The sequence below is a fragment of the Diadema antillarum genome, unplaced genomic scaffold (genome assembly GCF_040938485.1).
Source record: "Diadema antillarum isolate AM-2024a unplaced genomic scaffold, OU_Dant_1.0 seq00000550_RagTag, whole genome shotgun sequence".
NCBI lineage: Eukaryota > Metazoa > Echinodermata > Echinoidea > Diadematoida > Diadematidae > Diadema > Diadema antillarum.
In genome coordinates, this window is record NW_027271495.1 from 1641479 (window position 1) to 1666502 (window position 25024).

Below are 25024 nucleotides of genomic sequence, written 5' to 3' on the forward strand. Positions count from 1 at the left end.
TAAAGATCAAACTATAAAAAAAAGTTTTAATCTTGAAATCAGTGACAAACACTTATACACTGATGCATAATCTACGCCGTCTAACAGTTTAATGAGTGAGCTTTGAAAAGTTGTAGGATAAGCATCTTATACTTCATAAGATTCATTGCACATGACATTTAAAAAAACAAACAAACAAAGGAGACAAAATCACCAACACAGCTATTACAAAAACATATTCATCAAAATGACATACTTCGGGATTGTCATGTGACAGTGAGAAATTACATTGTACGGCACGTAAGTTACGGCACTTAAGTCACGTCTGCAGAATGTGGTTGTCTGTATAATATCTTTCACTATTTGTATTGAGAAGATTCTGTTATTGCCCCGGGTATTTTTGCCTTTCATTTTTGTTTCTTCTTTTTTTTTTCTTTTTTGTCCTAAGTTGCATCCGTGCTCCTCATCTGTATCTTACACTCTGTTCAGAATTTGGGACCTACTCTAAACAAGCTCGCTCTTAAGTATACACATGTAGGTTCCATCATATTTCTTTAGCGTTATTGAGCCAAACTTACGATGATTGACCGCTATGTTTTATATGTTTACATTAATTTACCGTGCATCCAAGCCGGATATCATGATTCACTATGTTTTATTATAATATTTGATTTACATTCCTTCATTGAGAAATTTGAAAATAAATTGAATTGAACTGAATTAATGTTTGCTGTTTTCATGACTGATCTTCTCGCTCTTAACTTCTGCCATTCCATTCTGAAACACTCGAACATGAAGCCGATTTGCATTATTCTCTCTGCAGCGCTCTTGTTTGCGTGTAGCAAATCTCAAGAACATTGCGGAATCTCTTTATGTTCTTTGCTAAGAATAGAACAACTACAACAACTAACAGCATTAATTCATCGAAATGAGTTGCATCCCGAGCAATTACCTCGCGCATCCGAGGTACGCCGTAAGAGGAGTTTCCTCATTTCCCATATCAGAGATTCGCACGCCCCTGTAGCGCAAGTGAGTGCGCCATATACCTTCTACGCAAGTTAGTCGACAAACGGTAAGGTTGATTTTTGTCACTATTTATCCACATTAAAGCAATTATGATTCCCTTTCTACGATGTTGCTCTCATATCGATCGAGTCTGATAGCATGTCTCCCCGGCGCAAAGAATTACAGTATTTATGGGCTCGTGTGTGTCTGGTCGAGAAGGCTGTGACTCTACCCATAGCAAGGCGCTTTCTGCATAATTTCTATTTGCACAGACATCGTACAGCTTTCGCCGCACAGCAGGGACGAGCGATACCTGAACTATAAGAATATTGAATGACGGTGCGTGGTGCATCCCTTAAGAATGTGCAGCTCCCGTTGTGCAGAAATACGAGTAAGCTACAGCTTACTCCCGCAAAATATTACTTGTATTCCCCTTTTCGGCCTACAAGTTATAGTTAAAAAGTGAGAATTACCATTTCGTCATCAACACTTCATATTCACTCTCTGACATGCTGTAGTGAGTACGAGACTGATGCAAACCCTGAAGGAGACCGAAACAAGGCGAGGACAAAGTAACATCATCAAAACCTGATACGTACCTTAACCTATAGCAGCGCTTTTGCGTGTGTAGAGCCTAGTGTGATGCTATTAATCGCTGATATTTACCAATCGCTGAAGTGCAGATACTTTGATACCTTTTGTTCAAGTCATCAATGGTGAGTGAAAACGGTAATCTGTGATTTGCAGGCCTAATGGAAATAAATATGACACGACTAGTTGATGGGGCAGTGTAAAGGCTCTTTAGTATTACGTTTACGTGACAGTGCATTTAGAGGTGTAACTACACTGACTAGGAAGGACCTCCCTGCACTGACGCATAATGCCGGACATAATATCATGACATTGTTTTGTTCTGCTTAATCAACTAAATACACGTTAATACGTCCATCATATAAGATTACTAAAAATCTAGATCTGGGCTGCTATTGTGATGCCTTTCCGTGTTATTTATGTTGATGTCACAGACGTACAGGAGAACTAAAAATACACGTAGGTGCACGGTCACAGAATCGTATCATGACCTATGACATTTTGAGGGACGCGTTCGCAAGGGAATCCCGAAGCATGACAAAAATAGCACTCGATCGATAGCTCATGTGTATTCACTTGGCAATAAGACTTGCAAGCGTCCGTGCTTTGTAATCACGTTATACTGCCGTTGTACCAGGATAATGAGGCTTCTCATTAAATAAAGAGAATCATGCATCCCTCCTCATCTTTCAATTCACTCTCTCATGCACTCTTCTTCCCTCTCACTTTCTGTTTCTGTATTTGAAGTGTTTTAAACTCCCTATCATCACGCACCTCCTTGCACATGCAGCATTTTAACATAATGCACTCACGTTCCATGTAATATCTATCTATCATATCTATATATCCGTCTGTTTGCCTGTCTGATGTCTGTCTTTCTGTCTTTGATATTTATCACCGTATTATATCAATGATATGTAAATATGACAGGTCGATTACTGTGCATAATCTTGATTATTATGACCCTGCATCACTTGTAAGACCACCAAAAACTCGCCAGGCAAGCATCTTTAATTTAGAGCATATTCTGAAAGGGCCTACTTTACGCTTTAAAGTGATATATAATGTATAACGCAGTTCAAATGGACTCTCCTATCACCTATCTCTATAAACCATTGGACAGAATGCACACACTCTGGAAAAGTGTGTACATTGTATAGTCCTACTGACAAAAAGAGGCTCTGAAGTATAGGGTCTATAGTCAAGTGCTTTGATAATCTGATCGTTAACTGGCGGCGTGAAATGAGTGGGACTAAAAAGAGGGTGTTGAATTTTACAGCAACAACAAAAAAGAGATTATCAGATTAAGTTGAAATTAACCATGCTCTATTAACGCATTCTGTCCAAGTCTAATATAAACTTTAAAAACAGTAGCATCATTATTCCAAAAGTTATTACAGTTGAAATTGAAGACTGTGTAAAGTGTTTTTACAAATCAAAAAGTGGACTCTAATCACGTCATCCTACAAACAGTGTTGTAGAAAAACTGCTAGACACGATTTCCCCTTTGTTTTATGATTCCCAACTTTATAACATAATGTATCGAGACTTACTCATTCAGAAACTATGAACAAATCAAAACTGACTGATGGGTTGATCCGTTTCACCTATTTTAGTCCTCCCAAAAAGCAATGCGTGCAAAATGTTTTGTTGTTGTTAGTGTTGTTGTTGTTGTTGTTGTTGTTGTTTGTTTGTTTGTTTTTTATGCACGGTCACATTTGGGACACCTAATACAGTTACTAATCGCGAACCTGTAATTACCCCCAAGCCTTGGTTTCGTCTTCATGTATTTATACCGTCGCTTTGGTGATTCAACATAGCTCGGGAAAGAGAAGGGGGGGGGGGAGGGGGAAAGGAGGAGAAGGGGGAGGGAGGGATAGAGTTGGACGGCATAGAGTAGTTAACGGTATACTCGCAGTAATCAGTAGTTCCTTGATTGTCGGACGCTCGTTCGGGAGTAGGGCCTACATTGTATTATCTATACATACCTGCTGTTGTTTTCTTCAACCTAACAGACAATGCGGAATTTTCAAGAAAGTGAAGGTGAAATGAAAACAAAAAGATTTCATCAAAAACTTCCGACTTCAAACGTTGACAGAAGTAATGCAAGACTGGCATGCAAAACAAAATTCATCAGGGAAAAACTAAATGTAGTGGAAAACGATTGCAAATCTAGACAACTTTCATGTCTTTGCTATCATGGAGATCATCCGAATCTTGTTCGGCGGCTGGCGCTATTGTAAATACCTGACATTAAGTTAGGGAGTAGGCCCTACGATGTACATTATTACCTGCTGTTGTTTCTTCAACCTAACAGACAATGCGGAATTTTCAAGAAAGTGAAGATAAAAATTCCATCAAAAACTTCCGACTTCAAAAAATAGTTTGTAAACGTTGACAGAAGTATTGCAAGACTGGCACAACATTCATCAAGAACAAACTGAATGTTATGGAAAACGATTGCGATTCTAGACAACTTTCATGCCTTTGCTGTCATGGGGATCGTCCGAATCTTGTCTGGCGCTAATACATGTACCTAACATCATTTTGTTTCCGAGAATTCCCAATATACCAGTCAATGTGAGGTAACTCTGTTCTCTTCGCTGCTTCGTGAATTTACTAGTTTCTTATTATTCCAGTGCGAGCTGTAAAACAAAATGGCGTCGGCATCCAGTCTAGAGGAAGTGAAGGCATCCATGGCAAATATGGAGAAGCTCTTGCAGAAGATTGAGGAGAACGGGAGAGACAAACCGAATGAGGTGGTTCACAAGAAGAGAGACGACGGCATGAAGGTACAAGAATCTGATTGCTCTTCTGGTCAGACGATTAGAATCGCAAAAGCACTAATGACGCTGAATATGGTTGATTAAAACATACTTTCTTTCATTATTCTCTAAACAATGGCAAGGATTATTCTCGCCACATTCCCTGACCAAACAACTCATTGTTCTTCTATATTTCAATGTTGTGATTGATTATAAGGCGACGATTAAGAATCGAGACTGAAACGTTCAATCAAGTTCATTATGGTATAATTATGTATAGCTATATAGTACAAGTCATTGAATGAAAATTTCTTATGTCCTGTTGCCTACTTTTTAACAATCAGGGAGTCATATACTGGTAATTATGTCAATGATTAAATAGTCTGTTTTTTACGTTGGCCAAAGCCAACTTCTCGCGTAGGCCTATCAATTTATTCTAATCACCGATTAGCTTCAGAATTATAAAGTGTCCTTATTTTTTTCGGAAAATGTTGATAATAATGAACTTATTATCTAATTAGATGTAATCTAGATTTTTTTTTTTTCAGAAGAGCAATCACTTGTTACCATTATCTTCTCTCATGCGATTCTTTTTATAAGGGTAAGTATGGGTGGTGATTCTTTTTTTGTATGTCCACTCCTCATTCACGTCATTGGTATTGAATCAAGCAGACATTTTGAATCCACTTCAGACGCATAATGGATTGAATGGATTCATTCACACTTCTTACGTCAACATTACGCCATTCTAGAACATTCCCATTTACTTGACATGACCGTCCTCCATATACGCTAATGCTATTATCGAAATTATTATGTCACAAGTTAGTGATGTCGGAACTGAGTTTTGATAACACTTGCTTGTTTGCGTTCCTCAGGATTTGTAAAAAATGGATCCTCTTTTTCAGTCGTGAACAGAGTCAGAAAAGGCAATTTAAAATATTATAATATATACCCTGCATACATCTGTACAATTCCTTCTGATTACTGCAAAGGGTCAGAAACCCTTCCTGCTCTTTATGAAATTGCACAGAGACACACCTTGAAACAAATCGAAATGAAGATAATTAATATGGACTTTGATCGCATGGCGTAGAAGCATATAGATTGACAATTTGAAACTAATCGAATAGGACTGGCAGGGGAAAACAACACACGTACGGCATTGTTCACTTTCGCAAAGGACCTTCTCGATACACCGGGTGAATTTCAAATAACATGTTTCAATGAGCAATAACTATTGATTGAGAATCTTTTGAATTGCGTGTGGTCTCATTTTACAATCACCCGTCACGGACAGGTACATTACATTGTAGGCCTATAGTTGCGCTTTCGAATGGGGGGGGGGGGGGATTGGATGGATGTCGGGATTTCCCAACGTTACTTCACTTCGAAATGTCATGTTATTGGCAAAGAGGCACGTAATCGTGTGCCAGGAACCCAGCCCCTTCAACACACCCTGTGACTCATAATCCCATTCATTAAAGGTATCCATGAATTTCCCTGTACTAGAAATAATCAAAGAATAATTGTAAGCTTCCCTGTGCTTTCGTACGTTATAATGTAAGTCAGTAAGAACACGTGCCTTAAAATGAACCCTACTTATACCTAAAAGGTGTAGCCACACACCAACGCTTATGGAATTATTACTGAGATAAAGTTCAGGTTTAATAAGCTACCCCCCCCCCCTCCAAAGAGAAAAAACAACAGCAAACGAACAAACAAACAAACAAACAAACAAACAAACAACAACAAGAATATAAGCATAAACTATATTACTTTCAATTGCATTTGGATTGCCACCTGCTACAGAGGGAGAGAGAGAGAGAGAGGGAGAGAGAGAGAGAGAAACGGGGGGGGGGGGGAGTTGAGGTGAGTGAGTTGAAAAATATCAGAAACTGCTTTCCCCTGTAGACTTAATTGAGAATAGAATTCTTGAATAATATTTTACCTATTTATACAATACATATTTTTATATGCATGATGTACGTTAATATGAATGTTAGCTATATAACTGATGCCATGATACTGCAGTGGTACTCGCGTCAGACGAATTATCTGTCAGTGGTAACAAAGAGGAAACGGCTATATTAATGATAAACACGTATACAGAATACAGTATCACCCAATTTCTTCACTTTCAAGAGATTTTATACCGGTCTAAGGAGATATACTTGATGAAGCCAAAACAAGCATACAAGCACATGAGGTATGAAATCATCAGTAATAATGAGTGTTTCTTGTATGACAGAAGATAAATCCTTCTTTCGTGTTTTAATGAGCCAAATTCTAACCCAACGCCACTCTTTGATGTGATTTGTTGCTTTCGTTTTAAATGCTACAGAAATGTCTTATGAAACCATAGTGAAAGCATTTAGATGTGCTTTAATTAGAGAAAGCTTTAATTGCAACAGAGAAACCGCAGAAACAATAAGCATGATAAAGCAGGTATTCAGACTGTCGCATGCATGCAGTTCACCATGGGAAGTCGAAATCACTTGTGATTGTTCGTTCTATCAAAGTATCCGCATGATTATGGAGGATAGGATAAGTTTTCTAAGTCTTTTCTGTCTTTTTTGTTCCGTTGTTGTGCTTTTGATCTATAGGTTGATGCCCGAGTCCGGGTAAACATCATCACCGTCGGCGACATCGACACGTTGAAGGAGGAATTCAACTGCGAACTCGCCCTGACCATCAAATGGAAGGAACCAAGCATCAAGGGGCTCAAAGCTGACGTGAGTATAGCATAACTTTTTTGTGATATCAAATTGAAAGTCACTAGCTTAACTCTTTATTTGCCATGGTGGAAACCCCCTGTGTGCCACGTTATTCTGGGACACGAAGGTAGTCATGCTTTGGAAAAGAATTCTGCTTTTCCAATCTATATAACTTCTACAAATTTCTGTTAAGCTTGACATAATAGTGAGCAAAGATGAAGAGGAATGCCAAGCTTTGCCTTGATATAAAGTGTATGACAAATGTATTTCTATTTCTATTTCTATAATGACCAGTTGCTACATTACTGTGAAGGCATGACTTTTGCACATGAAACCGTGAGAGAAACTTAGAATTTACACGCAAATGTAGTAGGGAACACCGCTTGATAGTCAATCACCACATAGAATGCAAGCTGTATGTAAAAGGAACAAAAGCGCCAGAAAAGCTTTCATTGTACCGCGGGATTAGGCGATTTATCGATCGGTTTAAGCGGATTAGTGGGTTTGAGCAGAATATGCGAAGTTGGCACGCCGTCGACTGAGTAGGACGTGCGAACATGGCACATAAAGAGTTAAGTAGATTAAAAATTGATATGAAAATAACCAAAGAGTGTAGGAGGATCGAGTTACACATTGCAAAAATCTTGTAAGGGAGAATAATCAAATCCAAGAAATTTCATCCACTGGTTACGTGCACACTAGAGTTATACGTGATTGTACAAGTAAATTCCGAATGGGAAGGAGTGTGGAGCCGGGAAATGTGCAAACGCCGGGAAATGTGCAAACGCCTGGAAATGTGCAAACGTCTCGCCGGGAAATGTGCAAACGCCGGGAAATGTGCAAACGTCTTGCCGGGAAATGTGCAAATCTCTAAATTTCATCAACGGGAAATGTGCAAACGTGACGCCGGGAAATGTGCAAATGTTCAATTTTGCCGGGAAATGTGCAAAACGTCGCCGGGAAATGTGCAAACCATTCATTTCACCTATATTATGTAGAGATGGAAGAGAAACTCTCAATCAAAGCTGCGCACGCACCATTACCATCTTTACCACCTGTCTTAGCGACCATCTGTCTTTTTATGCCTCCGCCACGAAGTGGTGCCGGAGGCATTATGTTTTCGGGTTGTCCGTCCGTACGTACGTCCATCCGCTTTCGTTTACGCGATAACTTGAGTAATATTGACTGGAATTTTACCAAATTTGGTCCAAGTATAAAGTATGATAGGGTTATTATTTGATAAGATTTTGGGTGAAATCGGCCTAAGGTCAGAGGTCAAAGGTCAAGGTCAAATCATGAAATTGTATCCGTTTATGCGATAACTCAAGACTGGATCGAGCAAATTTCACCAAACTTTGTCGGAGGATGATGTATGATGGGGCAATTACTTGATTAGTTTTCTAGTGAAATCGGACAGAGGTCAAAGGTCAAATATCAAGGTCAAATCCTAAAATTTATCTGTTTACGTGATAACTCAAAACTGGATGAAGCAGCTTTCACCAAACTTGGTCCAAGGATGATGTATGATGGAACAATTAGTTAAGTAGATTTTAGTGACATTGGCAAGAGGTCAAAGGTCAAAAGGTCTAGGTCAAATGCTAAAAATGTTGCTATTTCCTCCATATCTATGCAATGCCCAAAGGTATTTTCTTGAAACTTAGTGTAGACATGTACTACTGCGTAAAGATTCTCCAAAGAGAGTTTCGTGTCATAAGGTCAAAGGTCAAAAGGTCAAAGGTTAGGTGAAAATGTTGCAATATCACTTTTCTCGCAAATGGTTCAATGTATCTTCATGGAACTTGGTGCACGCATGTACTGACTGGCAGGGATTATCTAGGGAATTTAGAGGTCGTGGGTCAATAGTCAGGGGGTCAAAGGTCAAGGTCAACTCCTCCAAATTTTACTATTTCCCTCATATACTAGTATATGCAATGCTTGCATTATTAGTTTTAAAACTTAATATATACGTGCATTACCTAATGGAGATTCTCCGGGAAATTTCCAGCCAGAAGATCAAAGGTCAAAGGTTAAGTGTCAAGGGCCAGGTTTCAATGCCCCCCCCCAAAAAAAAACAAAAAAAAAACTATCTTGTACTGTAATTACATTCTTTTTTCATACCTTGGAAATTACTCAATGCATAAACTTATAAAAGGGTCCGTCAGAAGTCAAATAAAAATTCTCAATTCCCTAAATATGTGTACCTGCACTCTTAGACAATAATTATAGCAAACCCAGTTCAAGGAAAGTGAACATTCAAGATATTTCTGACAAACCTGTCATTTCAATATTTTGCCAGTTATGTGAAACTGTCATCACACATTGTGAAGACATTGTACTATACACCTATTGGGGGAATCATGCATTATGGCGGAGGCATCAGTCGCCATAGCGACATTTCTAGTTTTTTATTACATTTTCAGCATTTCCTTGCAAACCTTGCAACGATTTTTCACCAGATTTGGCAGATAACATCTTAATGGTGATATGATCGTAATTTGTCAAAATGAGCCCCCCCCCCCCACACACACACCAGTCCTAAGGAGGGGGGGGGGGGGGGGAGGAGTTGAAGCCTCAGAGTCCCTATACCATGTATAAACGCTTGATTTTTTTTCTTCATCTGTCGAACCGAAAAAGAAAGAGCTAAGTTAGTGCTATGAAGACATTAATGACTAAAATTTCATGTTTGATTATGGCGGACCCAGGGGTGCCCTTATCGGGGGTGAGGGGGAGGAGGGGGATTTTCCACATTTTCAGCACATTCTCGAAAAATCTAGGACGGATTTTCACCCAACTTGTGAAATATAGAGACAGTCATATTTATGGTAATATAATCTTGATTTGTTAAAATGCGCCCCCCCCCCCTCGCCGAAGGGGGAGGGGGATTAAAGCTTCACTTTTAACATCCCAAAAATCTGGATTTTTTTTTTAATCTTCTTCTGTCAAACCGAAAAAGATAGCGTTAGTGCTATGAAGACATTAACGTGATTAATGAATGAAATTTCATGTTTGATTATGGCGGATCAAGGGGTGCCCAGTTCGGGGGGGGGGGGAGGGTGATGGGTGGCTGGGGATATTCCACATTTTTAGCATCTTCTTGAAATATCTATGAGGGATTTCCCCAAACTAAACCAGAGCTAAGTTAGTGCTATGAAGACACAGCGTTAATGAATGAAATTTCATGTTTGGTTATGGCGCGAATCAAGGGGTCTCCAGATCGAGGGGGTGAGGGCAAAGAGAGGAATTTTCCACATTTTCAGCATCTTCTTGAAAAATCTACGACAGATTTTCACCAAAATTGGCAGATTGCCTCTTTACGGTGATATGCACTTAATTTGTTAAAATGAGCCCCCCCCCTTCCATACACACACACACACACACACACACACACACACACACTGCTTGGGGGGGGGGGGGGCGGGGTTGAAGCCTCGGCGTCCCTAAACTCAATTTTTTTCTTCTTCTGTCAAACCAGAAAAGAGAGCTTAGTTAGTGCTATGAAGACATTAATGGCTGAAATTTTATTTCACGTTTGATTGTGGCGGATCGAGGGGTGTTTTTATCGGGGGGGGGGGGGTTGAGGGGGAGGAGGGGGATTTTCACACATTCTGCATCCTCTTGAGAAATCTTTGACGGATTTCCACCGAACGTGGGAGGCAGCATCTCTCATAGGGTAATAGAGCCCCACTTTGTTCGAAGGGGCAACAAGTCTAAGTTGTTCCCCTTCCCCAAAGCTATAGGGATAAGACCAGGGTAGCCCCCACATCATTTAGTAAGCAGAAGTGAAATTTCATCAAAGTATAGATCTACCTTCTAAAAATGTGATAAGATTGTGTTCTATTACTCTTGGTTGTATAGAAAATTTCTTTAAAAAGTATGTATTCCGGGTTTTTTTTTTCATATGTATAGGGTTTTCAACAAAATTCTGAATTCCACCCGAACGACCCCACCCCCCTCGTGTTGGTCCCTTTCAAGTTCAAGGGGCGGAGATGAGGTAGGGGGGGGGGGGGCTCCATCTCCTCCCACTTTACGGGTTGGGGCAGTGCTCATTTAGACAAATTGAAGTCATATCACCAGATAAATACGCTACGCTACGTTTCAAGCTTGGCAAATATCTATTATAAGGGTTTCAAGAAGAAGCTGAATAAGTGACAAATCCGCCTCCGCCGCACTTAACGTTAATATTCATGAATTAACTTACCATAACAGGCACCAGTACTCTATTAGCTCCATCATTTTTGTATAGAAGGTTTTTTTCTTCTTTTTAAAGCTGATATATAATTTTATTATCCGAGGGATGCGTCTTGAGTTTTCAGGAAAAAGACAAAAAATGTGAAAATTAAGCCTCCTTCATACCAACTCACCTTGTTGGGCATCCCTTCATCTGTCATTGTAAACTTGAGCCTACTTGTACATCATGCATTAACTGTATTTACAGTACTATCACCATAAAGATGCTATGGCCAAGTTTGGTGAAAATTCGTCATAGATTTTTCAAGAAGATGGAGAAAATTTTGAAAATCCCCCTCCTCCCCCTGGTTACAGCTCGTTATTCCGAAGGATCGTTATTCCGAGGGCTCTTTTATTCCTAAGATTCGTTATTCCGAAGGTTCATTGTTCCGAATTTTATTTACGGATTAACCAGTCTTCGGAATAACGAACCTTCGGAATAAAGCCACAAATTTTCGGATTAACGAACCCTTTTTCATTTTCGGATTAACGAACCTCTAGGTATAGGGACTTTGCGTATTTCGGATTAACGACCCTTTGGAATAACGTACCTTCGGAACAGCGAACCTTCGGAATAACGAACAGCACCCCTCACCCTCACCCTCACCTACCCCCGATCAGAGCACGCGTAGATCCGCCATAATCAAACCTGAGATTTCGGTCATTAATGTCTTTACAGCACTAACTTTTTTGGTTCGACAGAAGTAAAAAAAAAAAATCAAGAGAATATAGGGACTCTGAGGTTTCAACCCCCCCCCCCCCTCGTCGGCGGGGAGGGGGGGGGGGGAGGGGGATTCAATTTAAGAAATTAAGATCGAATCACCATAAATATACTATCTGCCAAGTTTGGTATAAAATCCGTCATATATTTTACAAGACTATGCAGAAAATGTGGAAAATCCCCCTCACACCCCTTATCAGCGCACTCCTGGACCCGTCATAATCAAACCTGAAATTTTAGTAACTGTAGTGTATAACGTAGTTCCATATTCTTCGGTTCAACAGAAGATTACAGATTCCAGAGTTTAGGGACCTAAAACTTCAACTCCTCCTCCCCCCCCCCCCCCCTTGGCGGTGGGAGGGGGTGGAGCTCATTTTACCATATAAGACCATAATCAAATCACCGTAAAGATGGTATCTGCCAAGTTTGGTGAAAATCCTTCTTGGGATTTATCAAGAAGATGCAGTAAATGTGGACAATCCCCCTCCTCTCCATCACTTCCCCTCCCCCCCCCCCCCACCCCCAATCAGGGCACCCCTGGATCTGCCATAATCAAACATGAAATTTCAGTCATGCAAGGCACTAACTTAGCTCTATCTTTTTTTTTTTGTTCGACAGAAAAAAGATTTTTAAAAATCTAGAGTTTAGGGACTCTGAGGCTTAACCCCCCCCCCCCTTTTCGGCCGGGGGTGAGGGGGGGGGGGGGGAGGATTGGGGGCTAATTTCAATTCATAAAGATCATATCACCGTAATGAGGCTATCTGACAAGTTTCGTGAAAATCTGTCCTAGACTTTTCAAGAAGATACTGACAATGTAGAAAATCGCTCTCCTCCCCTCACCCCCTCCCCCGCGATCCGGACACCCCTGGATCCGTCATAATCAAACATGCAATTTCAGTCATTAATGTCTTCATAGCACTAGTTTAGGGACTCTGAGGCTTCAATTTGAAGACTCCTCCCCACTTATGGCCCCGTGCCCTGCATCCCTGGATCTGCCATTAAACGTGAACTCCTGTCATCAATATCTTTAACCCTAAAAGGGCGGGGAGGGGGGGCGGATTCCCCCCCCCCCCCGACGTTTCGCGCTATAAATCTGTAACGCGAGAAGGCTTCGTCGCGAGGCTTCTTGACTTTTTTCGTTCAAGTCTCGCGCAACTTTTGAGACCAAATTTGCAACGTCCGCGCATACTTTTGCGAAGCCACGCCCATTTTTGTAACGGAATGTCGCCCCAAAACGGGCACAATTTTGTGATTTTGTGTACATTTCCTATGGAAAAGAATATTCTGTCATGAAAGTCATAAGAACCTGATTATTTTTACAATTAATCACTTTTATTTATTAATTTTGTGCTAATTATGGTAGAAGAGTGGTCAGTGACAATTTCCAATGAAAAAAAAAGGAAAAAAAAGTTTAAAAACAAAGAAATACATAAGAAATTCTGAAAACAATGAAATACATAAGAATTGAAATGAGTTTTGGAAGTTTTTGTGATGTACAATTGTTGAATATGCAAAAACAGATTTACAGATCAAAAATTAGACTCTCAATGCTTTTAATTGGGCTAAAATATCATCTTGAGCTTAATTTGCATAATTAATGAATTAGAATTAGAAATTGATTGTTTCAAAAAATCTTATGACACAATCTTGTAGATTATGACGTGGGTCTCACGCATGCGAAATTTCATCGCGACCGCACCACCAATGGCCGAGATCTCATGGGGGGGGGGGGGGGGCGCGGAATCCATTCCCCCCCCCCCCCCCGGTCTGAGCATAGCAAAAAAAGCCCGGACCCTTTAGGGTTAAAGAACCATCCTAGCTCATTCTTATTTTGTTATATAATACAAGAAGAATTTCGATAATACCGTAGTTTTGGGACTTAATTGAGCCCCCCTCCCCTTTTTCGGGGGGGGGGGGGGGGGTGGGTGGCTACTATATAAACAAATTGAGATCCCATTGCCATAATCGTACTACCTGCCAATTTTGTTGAAAATCTGCCAAGGATTTTATTAAGAAAATCTAAATGGTGGAAGTTCATGGGCAGTTTGGATATGGAGTTTATCTATTATCTTTATACACAATATCGCTAAAGTAAATGATTTGCACATTTCCCGGCGACGTTTTGCACATTTCCCGGCAAAATTGAACTTTTGCACATTTCCCGGCGTCATGTTCGCACATTTCCCGTTGATGAAATTTGCACATTTCCCGGCGAGACGTTTGCACATTTCCCGGCGTTTGCACATTTCCCGGCGAGACGTTTGCACAATTCCCGGCGTTTGCACATTTCCCGGCGTTTGCACATTTCCCGGCTCCACAAGGAGTATTTTACTTCAAGTATAAAGTTATATTTTTTTGTTATGTGTTTTATAAAGGGAAAGATCATTTAAACATTAACCCATTAGTATAATGTAAATGTATATTTTCTTTTTCAGGAGAATAATTCTGTATGAATACAGGACTGTACAAAAATATGATTATTATGGAATTGCGTATAACTGATGTGCCTTCTGATTGACTCGTATTTCTGCAGGAGATAGACTGGAGCGAACACTGGGACCCCCGAATCTATTTCTTCAACGCCGTCAGCATTGACAAGTATGAGGTGAAGCACCGCGTGGGACTCAAGTCGCCGTACGATGACGAGACAGACCCGATTCCGGACGCTCAGCTGTCGATCAGGATGAAAGGCACCTTCAAGTCCGTCATGAGGCTGACCGACTTCCCTTTCGACTACCAGGTGGGTTGGACAATACAGATACGTATCACTTGCACGACTGCCACAGTCGAGCCGCTGGCTGGTAAGGCTTTAAATTTCAAAATTCTCCAAGCTTCAACCACACTGTGTGAGCTTTACACGACTCCGAGGTGGATACCGGTGTCTTAATACTGCAGATACACGATTTGTATTGTGTCCATGTTTGATAGTCAAATGTCTACAGGTATTGCGTGTACATAAAGCAGGATTTTGTGTCATCCACTATTTTTCTATAAATTTTTGGCAGATAGCGCCCTCAGTGGATAACCTTGAGAAATTTAAAATGTTGGGTCATGTGGAGTATGAGTTGCTCTACCCACGTGCCAAATATGACGGTCATACATCATATAATACAGAACTTATATGGGGGGGGGGGGACACTGTGCCCCCCCCCCTTGGCTTCTAAGGGGTCAAAATTGAATTGAATTGAATTTATTTATTTGACCACAGTAAAAAGCCTGCTATCAGCTATAAGCTGTTTTTCAGCAAGGCCGTGAAATGATAACAAAACATAGAAATCATACATTGAAGAGAATGCACATAAAAAACACAGAATAATCATTACCAACGAACGCCAGAAAAAAAAAAATGGAAAAAAAAAGTCATAGAGTATACATTGTGTAAGTACAGGCAAAAAAAAAAAAAAAATGAAAATGAAACATGTGACAAGTTATTAGGAGATAATAATTACATAAGCATTGTGTACTTTAATAAATTTAATATAATCAAGTAGAATAATTAGCAAAGAAGATGTGCGAAATTGCTCTTGAGAATGCAGTTGTTGAAGTTAAGGATCTTGTTTCTGTTGGTAATGTAATGAATAATCTCGGCGCCGAATATAGAGTGCTATTTTTAAGAATAGTTGATTTGGGCTTTATAGGGTTAAATGAAAGAAAGCTATCATTCAGAGGGGTTGAAGGTTCAGGTATGAGTTTCTTCCATTTGTCTGCCCCTCGTTAATTTACAGATCAGCAGTTGCGATCTTAACAAATTTGATTTGTATATAGAGGGAGACAAATATTGAAGAAACTCACACCTGCATAGTATTCTTCCTTGATATTATATACACTAACAGAATAAATGCAATTATATTTCTAACTATCTCTCTCTCTCTCTCTCCCTCTGCCTGCATTGTATCTATGACGGAATCAATCAATCGGCATCGTAAAAGTTTCATCAAAATCAGACAAACAACGAAGTTATGCATTTTCTTTTTCATTTTTGCAGAATTTGTTTCCAGAAAAATAGCAATCATGGTACGTTAATTAACATCTAAATGCAAATAAGAAAAGTTGACGGTAATGATAAAAATATAAGTTTTTTTTATTTTTCACTTGCACTCAAATTTGTGCTAGATCTTCGTTCTTTATTGGACTTATTTCTAAGGAGAAATTGTATCCTTCTGATTTTCAACACCAGAGTTTCAATGATTTGACACTGATGACGTTGCGACGTAATTATGCCATCGAATCCATTGATCGTTTACATTTTTTTTTTCTGGTCAGATTTACCCCGCTTCTTAAAATCTTCTTCTTAATCCTGTTTGTCTGGTACCTATTCGAGAAAAAAAATGAATGCTTTAATGATTATTGTGACGATGATTATGCAGAATCTGACCATCAAAATCATGTCTGACTGGCCAAAGAAAGTGATCGAGTTTAGCAAGGACATGACTCAGAAGGACAGCGTCCGAACGGACACATTCACAGGTGAGACATGTAAACACCAGTCAGCTGTTTTTCCTGGTGAATTTTTCATTGTTTGTTGAACAGACTAATAGTTTTATCATACGTGATGGTTTACATCAATACATCATTCATGTACACTATATATTATGTCATTTAATTGATATAAAATCTTTTGATGTATTTTTGTGACTGTAATATCCACAGATGGCGCTCTTCAATCAAGTGCAAATTTAAATCGTCACGGAGTCTGTAAAGTGGATGGCATAAAGCATTGGATTTTCTTGTCATATGATTTCGGTCTATTTCCAACTTACATTACATTTTCTTAAATTATTTCCTTGTAATTGGAAAGCGTATAATATTACATAACAACGGATTATGGTCATTGAGTGACGTTTAGTTGGCATGAAATACAAATCATGTTGTAAAACAAAAAAATCGAAACTTTATTTTTTCATATTCAATATTATCGGTTTTGCGTTACAACTCTCTACAAATTCTTTAGATCCTGATGAGGAACCAATCCAAAATTACGTTGAAATTTTCGATGTAATAGAGTTTAGAATTCATTCTTTTTCTCAATCCAATTTTGGATTGGTCCCGCACCACTTTCTTATAGATTGATTTCCCATAAGACTACGGAATTTAAGGAAAAATGATGCTTCACAGAACTATCGTAAGAGCCTGTATGCTCACTTGGCTGTTGTTGCTGTTTTGTTCTTTTCTTTTTCGCTACCAAAATTTCACGACCAGTGCCCCGCACGTAAACAGTAGCCCAAACTGTGTAAGTTCCCTTTTCTTTCAGAATGTTGTATATTTAAAAATCGTTCCTTTCTTCATGCAAAAAAATCTTTCTCATTTCTTCATTTTCACTTATTTTCATGCTCCGATCCCCATCCTTCTATCGCTGCACTGTCACTTATTGTCTCTATACACAACATTGTTGCCATAGTGATGATTGTTCTCCCTATCTGCTGATGGCTGAGCAGGAGGACAAGAGTGGCGGCTGATGAAGCATGTTGATGCAGCCCCAGTGGAGGAAGAGAAGATGAGTTCAGGGGCGGTCAACGCGTACCCCCTCTACAACATCACCGTGAACGTAAAGAGGATCCCGAACTACTACATGTGGAACGTCGCCTTCATCATGGTAATTTTGAAGTCAGTAGTTACTCATTGCATTGTGAGCGAATTAGAAAGGTGTGTGTTGGGGGGGGGGGGCGGTTCTCAATCTATGGTGCTCAACTTGTTGAAGCCACTTCGAATAATGTTTCACAAACAGGCAATGTATTACTAGTCCTCATGTACTGGTTTGCGTGATGTTTGATGTATCGTATCAAAAATCAAAATGTATACAAGAATAAACCTCTTCCAAGTGCGAGACTTTGAAATTCTGCTTTGCCATTACAGACAAGTAATACAGCTATAAGCTTTTGAATCTTTGTATTCATTTCTTCCTCTATGGCTAAGAGATTAGAGCGTTGAATCCAGCAGGTAAAGAGGCTTACGTTCTGTCTGTAATGATAATAATTATTTTGTTACCATCACCTTCAGCATTTCAACATCATCATCCTCTTATCCTAATCATAGCTTACCATATCTTTCCTTGCATCTAGGAAATAAAACATACAAAACCCTTATGTATTATAATAAATATGTTTAGGTCTTTTCCCCATATTGCCAACCAAATTATGTATAAATATGTATAGCTTTCCTCGGCTGCCACTTGTTCAAGCATCCGCTTATAGTGACAGTCCTTCTTCTGCATAATTCCTAAGGTATATTTGCAAATTTGGTGATACAATTTATATTTGTATTCATGGAATTTATGTATGTACATCTTTTTCCCGAATCGTATACATTACAGATGATTAAACAAACAAACAAACAAATAATAATGTGGAAATAAATTGTCACACCATGACTCCGATACTTTTAATGCCCCAACCTAGACGGAGTAGATGTGACCTCAAATGGGCTTTCGAGGCATAATTCCATGTTTAATAATTCGCTTTGATTCCTACTAGTTTTTCATCACGCCGCTCGCCTTCTCATCCTTCGCTGTGGACTTGTCGGCGCCCGAGGACCGGCTGGGCGTTACTCTCACCCTGCTTCTCACAGCCGTGGCCTTCAAATTCGTTGTCGCCCAGAGTCTTCCCAACACATCATACCAGACGCTACTGGTTAGTACTATTATCCGTGTATCTTTGTTATTGCAACTGAACCCAATCTAACGTTTACAAGCTAACATGCACAGAACGAATTTAAGATAACACCAATGGTAATTTTGCTGATGACTCTGACGACACCGATGATTTTAATTATGTTATATTGATCGTGTAGAAACAGAGGTTATGTATAAGCACGTTTTACTACAATTTTGCGTGTTTACATGTTCTCGGTTATTGCAGGAAGAGTTGTTTTTATCAAAGATACTTTCTTAGAAAATCAAAGAATTTCAGAATGAAATTGGGGGTATGTTTGCGTGACATCACATTTTTGTCATTCTAGGACTATTACGTCCTGTGCTGTATGGTTCTTTTGTGTGGGGTCGTCATCCAAAACGCCATCGTGTCAGTCTTCACCAACTCCGTTGACGCCATATTCTTCGACTTGGTGTCAGGCATCTTTCTGGCGGGAGCCCTGATCATATTCAACGTCGTCTTCGTTATCATGGCTTGTGTGAAGGTATGCATGTCTATCAGTTACTAACAAGGACAATGACACTATTCTACAACAACAACTGACTCTTACTATACCATTATTAAACAATTATTACTGATAAAGTAATATATCGTTGGTAATCATGATAGCAGCAACTGAATTTGAAATTCGCCAGTAAATGGCCTCATTTAACAAAGGAAATTTATAAAATCTACCCTACCAATGACTCTGTCGTCATCTTTGTCCTACTATACTGCCAGGTAAGTGGATCTTGGTCAGGAGGGACACAGCCCGTAAAAATATCTTGAGAGACTCAGAATTTTCAATTAACGAGTCACGAGGTCAATACGTGTAACCATATAAAATATCGCAGAGGAGGTGCTGTTGGACTTATCAAACAGCACTTTAAAGCACACTTGAGCCTGTTTGTCATGGGCCATCCCGCGAGCCCGACACCCGCGAGTCACACGGTCCATGACTCGTATGTTACAGTCCATGATCGAGCTATAGGCATATGAGGCCCATGAGTCCGTCAATAGGCAACAAAAAACAAAAACAAAAACAGAAATGCGTGCATTATTCTCCATGATGTAATGTCGGTCCCATGGGCTCTTTTTTATTTTTGTCTTGCGCTAGTGTCGGACTCGAGTGTCGTGCTTGCCTATTGTCGGATTCATGTGCCTTTTTGGCCTGTTTCGGACTCATTGGCTTTGTTCGCCTAGTGTCGGATTCATATAGGACTTGTTTGCCTATATTGTTGAGGTCGTGGACTGTATGACTCATGAGCTGTATGATTCGGCGGCTCTGTGACTAGTTGGCTGTCCATGACTCTTGGATGTCAGACTCGTGACGCACCCATAAAGGGGGGGAATTCAGTCCAAATATAAGTTAGTTTGATAAGAAAGAGTAAAATAATACGAGTTCAACGGTATAAATTTGATTAAAATCAGATGAAAAATAGGGAAGTTATGACATTTTGAAATTCCGCTATTTTCGGGGAAAACAGTTCTTGAACAGTCAAAATGAATGTGCAATAGGCAAAGTAAGCATGCCATTCCCTCACAATTTACCATATATGATTTGTACACAAAAATTTTGAAATTTCCCGTTTTTCATTCAAACGCAATTATGCCCGAGGCTCAACTCCTCGTATCTCTAACTCATTACTACTCTGAAGTTATTCAACCAGGAATATCGTCATGTTTCAGACTTCAATGACAAAAACATTGAATATTCGTCATGTTTTTGTACACGATCAAATTGTAAGGGTATGACAATGTTTAGCTCACTCATTTGCATGTTCACATCCACTATACAAAAACTGTTTTGGAGAAATTAGCAAAATTTCAAATTATAATAACTTCCTTATTTTTCATCCGATTTAAGTCAATTTCTTACTGTTGAACTCGTAAGATTTTACTCATTTTTATCAGACTAACTTATATTTGGACTAGATTTCTTCTTTAAAGCTGGACGTGTCGGGAAGGTAGCCGTGACGAACAAGATATCAAACCCTGAGTAAACGTAAAGATAATTCTCCTCCATTCTCTCACATACTCTGTTGAAATGCTAGCATTTGAAGTTGCAAGACAAAAAAGAAAATACCCTTCCCATCTTCCCTCGTCAAATAGAGGTTCTTATCATCTTGAATTTGGCTAAAAGAATTGATCCCGTCAAACATGTCAAATAATAACCAACATGATTGTTTTCAGGTTGATTTTCTCCTCCAAAATTGCAGCATATTTTCCAAACACAAGAGAATGAGAGAGAGAGAAAAAAAAGCAAATACCCGATGTAATAATCACGTTTAAAATCTTGTTTAGAACGATGAGAAATTATAGATATTATAATCTGATTGCTCTGTGGTTAAATTTGTAGCTAATTCTACTGCACAAAATAATTTGCAGCCGAGTCCTTTCTCATATTTTTTTCTCTCTGATTATACTACATATATCTTGTTTTGATCAGCCACATTTCACATTTTCGTTGTTTGATTTACAGTCATGGAGAGTATGGAGCCACATGAAGAAAACAACAAAGAAATACAACGTAAGTATAAATTCAAAGAACATTAAATTGAATCACATGAAATCCAAGTTGTTGTTTTTCAGTATTTCATGATAATGAGTCAGTGCAATACCAATATGCAAGAAACAAAATTCTATGTCAGCTATGTTCCTTGTTAATGTTGCGCCTGAAACGTCCACTTATGGGGTTCCGATCGTTTTCAGTACGCTCCTATACCTATATGAACTTGATGCATTTTAGTTTTGAAGTGGAAATACTTCCCCTAATGAGCATAAGAAGAATGATGTACATAATTTCATTAGGGGATATACATGCATTAAAACATTGAATCCCTTTTCATATCTCCTTGTTTGTATATGTATAGGATTTGTGCAATGAAATCAAGTCAAGACTGGAAGCCAAGTCGAAGGTAAATTGCTAACCGTAGCCATTTTCCCTTCTAGATACATGTAAAGGGATATTTGGTTGGGAATATGTAAACATAGAGATGGGCATTATGTCTTACCAATGTACTACTACCTAGAGTAAATCTTTCATAACATTTGATATACAATAATCATATGCAATCATTACACAGAACACTTTGCGATGAATAGGAATCGGATGACTAGAATGCATAAATTCGGGTAGTCTGCCAATGGTTTGAAGTGGATCAGTTTCAGGTCAGCCCGTGGCAAGCAAACAAGCAAGAAAAATGGTAATAATAGTTGATATTTGTTGAGCGCCTTTTCCACTGGATATAAAGCGCCATGAGATGTCATCTCTGATAGCCAATATGAAAAATACAATTACCTGGCAGTGACAGCATAAGTCCAGTGCATGTTTGATAGGAATGTCAACTCAATTCAATTCAATTCAAATCAATTCAATTCAATTCAAATCAATTCAATTCAATTAAATTCAAATCAATTCAATTCAATTCAATTCATTTCAATTCAATTCAAACTCTATTTCGTTTTTCGAAAAGAACATAAACATTTCACTTTCATAATTATGTATGTCATAATAGGTCTTGTTTTCATTATTGAAATAAAGTGGACATTGAGAAAAAGAAAAGCTTAGTTCAGGTTTTATTCTTTAAGTTTGTGTATTTCTTTCTTCCATTAAGAGCAGCGAAGTATTATTCATGAAGATTATGTAGACAGTAGAAAAGATAATGTAGGAGTTGTCAATTCCGTAACATAACCAACAAAGGTAAACACTGCTACTCGTTGAAGAGCATAAAAGAAAGTAATAGAAATATCTAAGGTGATATCTTAAGTCATCACATTATCATTATGTAAAGCACAGCTCTTCCTAGAGTTCGCGACCTCAATATAATAAAGCAACACCGGCATTTTAGTTTTCATTTAAAGTGTACTATGACACTTTTCTTCTTCTTTTTTCTGAAGGAAAAACAAATCATACTAGAACGTATATCATGTTTTGCATTTGCCGGTAAAGATTAGTGTTCAGGAGTGTGGTTTGTTGGTATATCAGTAATATTTCCAGTTAATGTAAATTTGTTTCTCTACCTTATCTTCATTTTTCTTCTTCTTCTTCTGCTTCCTCATCTTTGTTCGTGTTATAATTGTGATGAAACGTAGCGGTGATGTGTCTGTGCTTTGCAGTCGTCTTTCTGTACACTCACTCATTATTATTTGACTATGATTTTAAGCGTATAACATGTATAAACATTATTTTTTCCCTTCACCATCACAATCTGTTAGTTCCGTTTGGGCAGTGCACTGTTACCGCTTTAAGAGAAGATGTTGCATGCAATATGTTTTCTTTTTCACTTTCGTTCAATCTTTTGAGAGATTCTTAGAGTGTTATTGACAAAATATGAGAAAAGACATAGTCCTCGCATTTAAAAACATCATGTTCTACTTGTTCATCACGATCGTGCGCTACATGGCAGCGCAGTGGTCAACTATTGACGTTCACTCAAGGGGAGAATACTGGCTTTGGAAAAAAAAAATAAGAGAAAAACAAAAACGAAGCGAAATCAAAAGTTGAGTTCATCGCGCCAGAACATCAAATGCAACATGCAAGAAAACCTTCAAGTAGCGTATATGGATAAAAGACATTTAAGGACGAAAAAAAAAAACCAAAGCAAAACGGGAAAAAATATAGACAATAGTGGTCTTTAAGATAATGTTTTGTTCTTCCGCAGCCAAAAGAGGAAACCTCGCCAGTGCAGGAGGGACCCATAGCCACCACAGCAAACCTCTAAAACCCCGATGCACTGAATTTGGGGGAAACTTTGAAAGAAGCTTCGCATCAGCTATTCCCAAGAAAAGTAAAGTAACCACCTGGATATCTCGTTTTCCAATTGCTTTGAAGCCACTTTAATACCACCATCTTGAACATCGCCCATTCACTTGTGTGTGGAGCTCACGACAACACGTGATCTTAGTAACATGACGGCGTGACGGCGTCAGATTTTTACAGCGTGAGCGGGCCAAGATAGAGTTCAGTAGCAGCAGCTCTGTCTTCTTCTTTGCTTTTTCAGCAGCAAAATATTTCAGTAATTTCGAGAATTTTACGAAAATATACCAAAGCATTCCTGTGGCTTGGTTTGGTTAATTCTAAGACACGTGTAATTTCTAGAATTGATAGTGTGTTTTCGTATAAACCAGCGTGATCCATTGTTTGTAGGTCACTATTGTGCCCAGGATAGCAATGCTAAATAGCTACGGTTACTCGTAATAGCCATGTGTTTAGCTCATACATAAATGCATGGAAGATAATAGATACCATGGAACCCTTTTTAACCTTCGCGCATTAGACAACCATTGCACGAGCATGCAATATAATATACGTGCGAACAAATTTACTATGATTATTATGGTATGGAATATCTTGTTTTCTTGTAACTCCATATGAAGTGATACTTAATCTAGATGGTGTACACGAAATTGTAAGTACACCTTTATGCATATTTTTTCCGAAATGCTCTGCAGTATTGCGATGGATTTTTTTTTTTATTTGCTTGTACCATAATAAACCCCATCGCGCTTTCATTAGTCATAATGCCAGACTTGAAAATCATTGTGGAACAGAAATGACCATTACGTTTTAAAATTGGCACACAATTGCTGAGTTTCTTGCCTGTTTTATATCCGTACTTGCCAATATAAGAACTACTTATACAACTGTATTTACTTAGTGCATGTGTCAACGAATTTAGATGTTGTAATACACACACAAAAAAATCATTCATATTTTTTTCCTTAGATATAGTCTGAATATACGACAAAATGAACCATGGCATTGTCACTTGGGTAACAATGATAACTCATATGTTACGCACACACGCACAAACACATACACACACACACATACACACACACACAACGATCTTAACATAGAGCTCACACACATAAAGCATATAGAGTGCGATGAAATGCAATAGCTTGACATGAGATAAATATTACATGCATTACAGATTACAAGTACTCACTGAAGAATTTGTTAATATTTTGCAACTCTTATTCTATTTGATATTAACACAATCTGAGCATCAATTATACTATCAATCTCTTTGACGATGAGCCATTATTCATGCGTCAGCTTAACACTCAGTAACAACTAAATTGCAGACCAGCATATTTTTTTTTTTATCAGTTAACACGTAGCATATTGCAATATTCCTCAAGCACATAAATTCTGAAAGTACACGTGGCAGACACGAAGCAAGCGGAATAAGAATATACAAAGAGCAACAGAAAAAAAATGACAAAGAACTATCGGTCTAATACAATTATAGTCCTTATACCCTTTATTAAAAATTTTCTGTTTTCTTTTCATTGTTATGCTATATTTGTATGAGCTTTTGCAACTTTTACATGTGTGAACGAAGAAGCATGTCTCAGTCAGCCATTGCAGCGTTGTTTGTCTTT

The 25024-nt window shown here is 38.7% G+C and overlaps 1 protein-coding gene across 2 annotated transcripts; it reads left to right on the forward strand.

The window, feature by feature from the left end:
- The first annotated feature begins 1020 nt into the window (after positions 1 to 1020).
- On the forward strand, positions 1021 to 24019 carry LOC139734841 (cys-loop ligand-gated ion channel-like). 2 transcript variants are annotated; one of them, XM_071645628.1, is made up of 11 exons: positions 1021 to 1051; positions 4215 to 4367; positions 6947 to 7075; positions 14539 to 14745; positions 16373 to 16472; positions 17441 to 17598; positions 18476 to 18631; positions 18960 to 19136; positions 21114 to 21161; positions 21505 to 21549; positions 23296 to 24019. In XM_071645628.1, exons 2-11 carry the CDS (start codon positions 4233 to 4235, stop codon positions 23353 to 23355), a joined length of 1215 nt encoding a protein of 404 aa, XP_071501729.1. In that variant the 5' UTR covers positions 1021 to 1051; positions 4215 to 4232; the 3' UTR covers positions 23356 to 24019. The 2 variants fall into 2 exon arrangements, with proteins under 2 accessions (XP_071501729.1, XP_071501728.1); XM_071645627.1 differs by lacking the exon at positions 1021 to 1051 and adding an exon at positions 1589 to 1700.
- Positions 24020 to 25024: the final 1005 nt, after the last annotated feature.

Bases quoted from the DNA above. Each gene is read 5' to 3' on its own strand.
- LOC139734841 (XM_071645628.1), top strand. From the start codon at position 4,233: ATGGCGTCGGCATCCAGTCTAGAGGAAGTGAAGGCATCCATGGCAAAT. The intron at 7,076-14,538 runs GTGAGTATAGCA...GTATTTCTGCAG, and splicing joins TCAAGGGGCTCAAAGCTGAC to GAGATAGACTGGAGCGAACA. The intron at 16,473-17,440 runs GTGAGACATGTA...ATGGCTGAGCAG, and splicing joins CCGAACGGACACATTCACAG to GAGGACAAGAGTGGCGGCTG.